Source organism: Cyprinodon variegatus, unplaced genomic scaffold (genome assembly GCF_000732505.1).
Source record: "Cyprinodon variegatus isolate N-32 unplaced genomic scaffold, C_variegatus-1.0 Scaffold184, whole genome shotgun sequence".
NCBI lineage: Eukaryota > Metazoa > Chordata > Actinopteri > Cyprinodontiformes > Cyprinodontidae > Cyprinodon > Cyprinodon variegatus.
The window spans coordinates 449,302-458,987 of NW_015150637.1; the positions used below are offsets into that span (position 1 = coordinate 449,302).

Below are 9,686 nucleotides of genomic sequence, written 5' to 3' on the forward strand. Positions count from 1 at the left end.
GACCAGCGAGACGGTTGTAAACAGTGCTAATTATGATGCTGTTTTGCTCAGGACATAACTGTACTAAAGCTCAGCCTGCAAGCAGGATCTTAAACTGCTATTCACAATGAGCCCCGCTATAATGAAATGATTCAGCGCTTGATGTCAATCATGTAGGTCTGCATGAATTCCTTTATAAATGAGTATCCAGTAAGCAATTGTGATTATATCACAGTAAGAAATATTAGAGTATACTGTGCTCAGCAATGATATTCATACACCTGATGTATTTTCTATATTTAGTCACCTAATGGAAAGGAAGAAAATGTAAATCCATCTATAATACATTAAAATACAAATGTCATAGTATGTTTATCATTAGATATCATCTTAACTACATTTTATTTAATGGATTTGAATAACTAGTGACAGTAAAGCGGGTTGAAACATGCAGCATTTAGCAAACTGTGGTTATTCTTAGTCTTTTACATAAATTATGATGATATATCACATAAAATTTCATATATAAAATATATACACATATTTCAAGGTATGAACACTTTGAAAACACACAGCATTTTTATACATTATCAAGAGAAAGAGGTGGTAATAAACTTGTTCTATTTCTTGATCCGTTTGATCTCCAAAAATGTTTGGATGAGTGGATACATGACACACAGGTTGCAAATATAGGTGGGGAAAAAAACACAAGGATATTAAATTAAGTTTTAGCTGAAAGCATCTGATAAGTTTATGGAAATTAAAGTTTTATGTAAATCAGACGACGGTCTGGCCCAGTGCCAGATCACAAGGGACTGCACAAGACTGAATTTAAATGAGCTGTCTAGGAACACACACCTGCGTAGAAAACATTGCATGATATCTAGAGACTGTCCGGTATACTTGGAAGCAAACAAATAAACTCATTCTTGTTATAAGTCCAACAGAACATGACTAAATCAGACACTGGGGATACAGATTTGCTTTATTCCAAGGTTTTTTTTCATCTTGCATTAAAATCAAAAGCATTGTATTCACGTTGAAGATGTGACAGCAGTTGAAGTCAATGACAACACTGACATCTAGTGGTCAATAACAATAGCACAGACAGACAGCAGTTTGAACAGCCTTTATCTCTCATCAGAAACTCGGTATTATTTCCTGTCGTGTGAAATCATGCAAACAAACAACATACAAGTCAGATTAATGTAATATTTTGCATATAAGATGGTCTGTAAACTTAAAACAGTCAACCAAACTAATACTGAGCAGAAAATCAAGTTTTTAGTTATTGTGAAACAACATATTGGGTGACGGTGGCCTTTGGATGGATGCTACCTTGAAACAGTTGAACTGGAGCAGGAACGGCTAGAAGAAGTGGTGACGACACTGAGCTGAGAGAAACCGCTCTGACAAGACTCCAGACTGGTCATGGAGCCCCTAGGTAAGAAAAAAAAATAAAAAAAGTAGTTGATTCTCAGATGCTTCCCCATATACTTCTTTTCCCTGGAATTAAATGTTTTGGATGTAAAACATAATTAAATTGAGGCACTAGTAAACCCTAATTGCTAGAATTTCAGTTTTCATTTTTGTAACCTAAAACTGTACTATTAACAATGTTCCCTCTAATTTTCCGTATGTCTTGGAATACTCACAAGCCCCCCCAAGTACTCTTAGGACCACTGTGATCAACATCAGGTGTGCACACTGAGCCCAATATTAAACTTGTTATAAACCCAGGGTCACAGCAAATTACATTCTTTATTGAAAGATTAAGAGATTACAGCTGCAATTTCCACTGGTTTACTTTTAATTTAAATGATTTGGTCCAGAAACAAACAAAAAAACAAAACAAAACAAAAAAAAGATTTATTCATGAGATGTGTATTATGTTAAATGAAAGAGTCCTGCCTTTCCCAGAATGAGGAGACATTCCACCTTTCAGACCTAACTATAGTTAACATTAAAACATTCACACTTTGCCCAATGAAATGTGTGCTGAAGCTTGTGATGCAGTATACATTCCTGGAACACTTTGTCTTTGGCATTTCTAGTAACAAATTATATAATAGTCTAAGCAATTATTAATTGATATCCGTATATAAGAAAACTTAATAAATGTTACTAGAATATGAACAAATCTATTGCTGCAACTAATAATTATTTTTGAAAATTGACTAATCTGTTGATTATTTTCTCAATTAATTGATTAATAATCAAATAGCCAAAGGTTCATCAAAGAAGACTTTACTAAATTAAATGAGGTGAAACTAAAACTTTTCCACTTAAGGAGTTCTAGATAGAGTATATTGAAACACAAAAAAATTGTTTTAATCTTAAATGCAATATATATATATATATATATATATATATATATAATTTTTTTTGTTTTACAGTTTTGGTATATTTACTGCTCTAAGTGGGTTGCTCTGTCAGCTAAAGGCATATTTTACAGTCTCTATACTCCAGTTAACGAATAATCGATTACTAAATTAGTTGATGATTATTTCAATAATCAACTGATTTGATTAATTATTAGTTAAAGTTAACGAGTTAAATTTTATTTTTCATATCTGTCCTCACTTCTCCAATGGTTGTTTAAATATGCCACTTCAAGACACTTTCTGGATGCTCCTTTGATGTGATTCATTAAACTAAACAACTATAATAATTTTCAATCAGAACTGGATGCTTGGAATGCAGCACATATATCTACCGGCTGGGAGATTTCATTCAGCTCCTCACATCTAAGTGAGGAGCCAATATTTCAGAATGTGCTGTTTGACCCCTTCTTAAGTTCTTGCCTCATCACATAGCTTCTTAGATTTAGCAAAAAAGTCACATGGAGTTTCCGCTGCGCTGTGAAGAGCTGCATCTTCATCTATATGCATGTTGGATAGCAACGCTGTTACAATCTGGTGAGTTTCATTGTTCTGAAAGCTTAGAATAGTAAATAATTTGGGCCACCACATATTCTTCTCCCTGCTTGATTATTTATTTATCCACCTTTAGATCTCTTTGATGCGCTGAATAAGAAATTTGCTAAACTTGTTTTAAAGGACACTGATGTTGTATTAAATATATTCATACAAGTTTTCAAATATTCAAACAACTGTTCGATGTATTAACTTTTATACCCCTTTCCCATTAGCCAAAAAAAAAACTATTTAAACCCAGAAAAAATTGGCATTTAGTGGCAGCGGGAACAGCTCACTGACACATGTCTACTCGTGTCACACGACTCTGCAAGCGACAAGCGTTAAATGATTATTTAATGATACCATTAAAAGTAACGTACGGACATCAATACATTTCTGAACTAACAAGCCGAAACAACTCTGTCTACATTCGATAAACATGGCGCAGCGCAGGTAAGAAGGATTCGGACAGATAAAAGAGCGAAATAATGAGGAATACCGGCTACGCTCTGGCTCCCGTTCACGTTGCTCACCATTATTTACTTCACTGATTTTCCATGCACTGTCGACATCAACAACGCTCCCCCAGCTTAAAGCTGTCATCAGACACCTAGTGATGGGGGACAGTGGAGACGCAGCTTGCCAACAGGGCGTTAGACTTGGCTTTTTGGTCAATTGGGAAAAGAGCCAAAAGCCAATTGTTAGAGAGTCAACCCGGTTTTGAAACACCCGACTTTATAGTGCGAAAGCAGCTTTATAAAAGTGATTTGCTAGTGACAGAAGATAGTGCACCAGAACAGCTGATATATTCAACAAAGGCAGTTTGGACATGACAAGAGGCTATAAAAGCCAAAAACGACATTATCAGGGATTAAAGCAAAAAGAAAATAAAAAATCCTGAGCCTAAAGTTTTTGGACACAGGCATCCATGAATGATTGAAGACTAAATTTGATTTTTGAAAATCCAATACCAAAAACGGCCAGAAGATGGCAAAAGTGCATCTATATCTAGTGTGAATGAGCAGTTGTGTTCGGCACAGACACGGTCAGTTATTGAATCTGGTAAATCAGCTGTTGCCATAGCTCCCAGCAAAAATGTAGTGTGCACAGCCGCACGAACAGCAGCTGGATGACCAGGGTCTAACTCATGTTTGCGTGGCACCTTTGTACAGCTAGATGCGTAAATAAGCTTCCTGGAGCACAGCGTGCCGGAGTTCGTGAACTGCATTGTGCCCACTCCATGCAATTCCGTTCTCCCCATCGATCCCCTTCTATCCAAACGCAAAGTTTCATTTATTTATTTTTTTACTTTTAACATGTCTCTCTGTTGAATGGAGCTGTAAACGGCGCAAGGTGACTTCCCCTTCAGCACTGTACCACAATCTATCTGGCGACTTGAGCAAGAAAGGAGGACGTACACGCTTTCCTAAGACCCACCCCTTTCTTCTTCTGTTTGGCTAATACTGTTAGTTTCAGAGCACTCCTTTGACTGACAAACGCAAGGGGGATTTAGATTGTTTTTGTTTTATTTATTTACCATCAATTTATTTTCGTGTGAGTTTTTTTATCCACGGGTAAGCCCTATGAGCCGGAAATCCGGCCTGGGACCGGAATACTTTAATCCCTGCATTATAAATAAATAAGCCTCGGTGTTAATAATAGTAGATTAATCCTGGCCCATACTGATTTTCAAACCCTCTTTGATTAATTATGGCATCTTTATTTTCCTTCAGTGCCTAAAAAGTCCTAACCTTACAAATATCTACAAACAATTTTGCTTCAGTAATTTTCAAGTGATTTTTTTCAGCAGGAAGGATAAGAATCTTTAAACACTTCTGTTTAAAATTAGACTTAATGAGAGGCGCATTTATTTACATTCATTAACAATTACATATTCTATCTTATTAATGCAACAAACTATTAATGAAAATACAAGTAGACAAAGAGTTTAAAATAAGCTGACCTGAAGTCATGGGAGCCCAGCACCTCTGTGTAATACATGATCTTGCACTTGTGGGAGGAGACCTGCAGGCTGGCCAAAACATCATCCACCCGTGGCAGGCTGGAGGCAGCCGAGGCTGCAGAGCTATGGAACCGCCACTGGAGGATGTAGAAGCCAGGCCAGCGGGTTATATGGGAGCCCTGTTTCAACACCAGAAGGGTTCAGCAGATTTAGCATTTTCAAGCAACACAAGATTTCTGTTTGTCGTTTTATCGGAACTTCTGTTACCTGTACACTTTCTCCCTCTCTGCAGGTGAGGGCTTTCTCCACCATGCTGTAATCTTTGCCCAGCACCCAGCTCTTATCAATCAGCTGAGCATTCACCGCCCCCAGGGAGGTGATGCCATGAGCTCCTAGAGAGTCTCTCTTTGCAGGCTGAGGAGCCCTCTTAGAATGGTAGATGTTGAAGAGCACATCTCCTTTAGACACATCAAAGTCCCAGGTGATTACAGAGGAGGCCTCTGTGATCTCGATCAGTACCTGAAAAAGAATAAACAAGATGAGAAAAGAAGGAATTTCTTCTTTTTATTTGCAGTTCTGCAATATATATTATTCTCCACTTGGTGGCAGCCTAACTCAGTAAAAAATGGTTCAATCAATTAGCAGGATTATCCCAACTTTATTGTACAACACTCAAGCTGTCCAAGCACATGGTGGATGTTGACATAGTACCTCATAAGGAGCTCCTTTAAAGATGCTGGCGCTCTTATAGATGGAGTCGGTCAAGAGACAGTTCTCTTCATTCTCCATTTCCTCTGCAGTCCTGTACAGAGACTTGGGGACTGCGCCGCCTTCAGGGATGTCACACTAGATAAGAGAAGGTTCAAAAAAAGACACAGAAATTATGGGATTTTATATGTAGACATGATGGATTGTTTGCAAGTAATACATGTAGTTGAGCATAGAAAATGTGATTCATGCACTGCAAAAAACAACACAAAACAAAACAGTAGGTTTAGTGGTTCAAGGCTGCTCCCCCTTCATCTGCAGCTGAGCTATTTATCCACTCAATAGAAAATAATTCAGAACAAATTTGTTGAGAGCAATACCACAGAATTACAGAAAGCTTGTATAGCACAACGCTATAATCACAAGATAACTGAGGAAAATGCTGCTGCTGACAAATGAAGGTTTAGATAAATGGAAATTAAGTTCAGCTTTTTAAAGAAAAAAAAAACTACAGGTTTTGAAACGTAGATTTAAAAGGCAGGCAGTATTTTAGAATGTTTAAATTGCTTTGACTTCTTTTGAAAATCTTTTTCATTGTATTCTTCAGGTAATGAAACCCTTTAAAAAGATTGTTCTCTATTTTTTTCAATTATTATCCTGCCAGTTACTCTTTACTTTACTTAAAATTATAGTCATATAAAGAGTTGATGCAAGATAAACCATGTACCATACAGTCCCCTCCCAGGAAGTCAGGAATGATCTCTCTGTCTATGTAGTCCACTAAGCCTCCAGGACCCTGGTAGTCTCTCCCAGCGTAAACAAGAAACTTCTTACGAGTGTTCTCATCAATCAGGGGGCTGACCTGAAAATCAAAAAGACAGCAGTTATTGGGATGTGCAAGAAACAACAGGGTCACTTATTATAAACCTGGGAGGGTGGGGGGGGGACGACACGCAGTAAGTACTGAATAATTCATGCAGGAGGAACAAATGAGCTGCGTAGATGATGGTGTTACTAAGCACCCACATCTGTATCATAGCATATTCTCCATATTCATAATTTCTTTATGTGTTCATCAATTACTGGATGGATTATTTAGATGAACCAGATGCAAAGGCCACAGTGCTAAAATATCAGAAAGCTTTCTTATATAATGTTATATTCAGGGTTTGTTTTTTAAAGTGCTAATATTATCCTGTTCAACTGTGTATTGCTTTGGCAGTGATCAAATGAGGCATTGCTCCCTGTATATTATCTTTACTTGACAATAACTTATTTGTTTGTTCTCCCTCTTTTGTGTCACTTGCTGCAGTCATCCAGGTGTTCAGCACTTCAGCTCACAAACCTTGTGGTTCTGCACTCAATAGCTTCATACTCATAAACACACATTTAAACTCAGTTCCCATCAAAAGCAAGTTTAGACACTTCTTCTCACCAAGGTCCATAATACTGGAAACACCCTAGGAGCACGCAGTATGAGCAGGCGGCCCAGAGTCTCGGGGTAGTTAGCCTCTACCGCCTCAATTATTCTGAGGAGGGCTTTAACTCCTGGTCTCCAGAGATGACGCATGTTTAGACCCTCCAGATCCACCAAGCATGTCCAGCAGCTAAAAACACAAAGAGAGGTTAGCAGCTGAAATTCCCACTAAAAGCCCATCAGCCTAATAATATACATAATTATTTGAGAACCTGATGGGTCGACCAAAGAGCCTGGTGTTCTCCTCGCAGCGCTTCAGTCCTTCCTCGTTGATAGAAAGGACCTGTTTTACAGTGAAGACATCTTTTGTTGGTTTGTATATAATTGAGTTTGTATCTTGCATGTCCGTTCTTGTTACCTGTCTGAACAGAACCTCCTCTCCCAATGCTCGCACCAAGCCCTTCGTGTCCATTTGACCAAGACGCAAAACATACAGAGGGCGGCCATCTAAACAACACATTTTACACAGGAGGAAATGTTCAGAAACTTAATATCTGTGTAGAAACTGTAGCTAAAAGCTGGAATGAGGATGAGTAATTGAAACAGTCATCCTAAACAACTGAAATGAACATAAAAAGGAGAAATTTTATTATTAATCAGTTAATTAATGTCAAATTAACAAAATGCAATTTTCAAATCGCAGAGGCACTCAATTTTGGTCACAATACATCTAAAGGGCTTAAAGTAAACAAAAAAAGATCCAATGAGTCTGAACCTATTTGGAGTAGGCTGGGGTTGTTTAAAAATACTTTATTAGCACTAGATGGGAAAAGATGGCCAAAAAAAGAGGCCATTCGAGGCGGAAAAAAGATAATTGTTTATTCATTATCATTAAACATTTTGTGGAGCCGTTTTAATGCCTGGTGAACATTTACAAATTGCAATGTATGTTGTGTATTATAATAGGGCTAGGTATTAGCACAGACTTCATAATATGATTCTTATTACACTTTGTGGGTCACGATGCAAAAGTGCGATATTGGGACACTACAATATATTGCAATAATACTAGCACTACAGAGAAATTTAAAATGAAGCTTGAAATACAACTTGTATGTACAATGTGTAGGTATTTACATCAGTTGGCTGAAACAACAAATCAATGAAATTTATAAATACCCACATTAACTAAAAACATTTAAAACTGCTTGTATTATATTGTATTTGTTTTTGAATTCTGCTACTTAGCACAAATCTAAAAAGCATTTTTATTTTATAGTAAATTTTAGCCGCTTTGAATGCCAGTGGGAAATCCCTGACAGCTTTGCTGGCTTCAGAGAGCTTTCACTGCACTGTTGCCCACCGGAATGTGAAGTTCTGCCGGCCGCTCCAAACGAGAACTATTTTAGTACGTTCACAATCCTGATGAACTGACTGAAAAGATCACGTTTTGAGGTAGACTTTCTCACTCAAAAATGTTGTAAAATTGTGTTTTTCCAATTCAAAGCAAATAAAGACAACACTGCAAAAACGATCAAGAAATAAGTCAACATTTCTTAAATTAGGTATATTTACCCTTAATTTGCGTAGGTAAATAAGATGATCTGCCAATTTAATGAGTATTTTTACTCCTAAAATAAGATAATTAGATAAAATTAAAATAAAACAATGTTATAATTTTTTCTTATTTTAAATGTAAATTATCTTGTTCCATTGGCAAAGTGTCTCACTTACCTCCTCAATTCAAGAACGAATCCACTTATTTCAAGAAAAAATGGCTTATCTAGATTTCGATTTTTTTCCAGTGAAGCAGCTCTCTAGACTGCAACGAATGACCAGAGCAGCTCAATAACCGGAGCACCGAGCATCCAGAGTGTCAAAACATCTTGACCAGTGTTTGCCCAGTATCTATATTTCGGTGGGAACGCACCATTAGATCGCAACTTATAAGTTGTGCACGAGATCAGTCGTTGATGGCGATAGGTCAGCTGTGACTGTTGCTCCTTGCAAAACTTGTAGTTTGATGGAGAGTACAGACAGCAGCTACGTGACCAGAGTCCAATTTGTGATGTGAAAACAGCCCTTTCTTACCGCTAGATCATCAGATTATCAGGTTCCACGAGCATAATGTGCCGAAACATTAGCCTTCCTTGCTTTATCCTCAGTTTGTTGTCCCAGCTACCATACAGCTTGCCGTCACATCTTCTATCCACGCCCAGTGCCTTTTATTTAAAAAAAACTAATGCTGAAGTTTAGAAGCCGCATCTTAACTGCAGCTTTATTACATATATACCTCGTCTTACCCCAAACTTGTGATTGGGTCATATTACATTCTGATGTGCGTAAAAAGACGCATCATCATACCAGTCATCACTGGCGCTGCTGTGACACTTAGCGTGGACAAATGTGTGTTTATTTCCCCCTCATCATGAAGAAAGAAAAAGTACCCCTCCCACAAAATGACTGTACGCCTGATATCCGGCATCCCGCCGTAAAACCTGCATTAAATAACAGAATGACACTCAATTTCTAACTGCATCCCTTTAGGTAAAACACTTAAGTGGGTTTGCCGCCACACAGAACGGTAGAGAGAGTTGCAGCTAGCGCTCATATCCATGCATGCAAGTAGAGGTAAAGCAATTTTTCACAAACAAAAATTACAGTAGAGTCCTGCAATAATGGACTCTGGACAAGCAAGCTT

The 9,686-nt window shown here is 37.7% G+C and overlaps 1 protein-coding gene across 2 annotated transcripts in view; it reads right to left on the reverse strand.

The window, feature by feature from the left end:
- Positions 1–420: 420 nt before the first annotated feature.
- The window catches only part of LOC107087455 (SEC14-like protein 1), a 20,343-nt gene continuing 11,077 nt past the window's right edge, over positions 421–9,686 (reverse strand). Inside the window, exons 9-16 of one of the 2 annotated variants that reach the window (XM_015379030.1) lie at positions 7,404–7,492; positions 7,258–7,328; positions 7,004–7,175; positions 6,296–6,430; positions 5,572–5,706; positions 5,128–5,379; positions 4,861–5,039; positions 421–1,419 (exon numbers count right to left, since the gene is read on the reverse strand). In XM_015379030.1, the coding sequence (XP_015234516.1) occupies positions 1,314–1,419; positions 4,861–5,039; positions 5,128–5,379; positions 5,572–5,706; positions 6,296–6,430; positions 7,004–7,175; positions 7,258–7,328; positions 7,404–7,492 (1,139 nt within the window). In that variant the 3' untranslated portion in view covers positions 421–1,313. The remainder of the gene's footprint in view (positions 1,420–4,860; positions 5,040–5,127; positions 5,380–5,571; positions 5,707–6,295; positions 6,431–7,003; positions 7,176–7,257; positions 7,329–7,403; positions 7,493–9,686) is intronic. The other variant, XM_015379029.1, reaches the window with a different exon arrangement.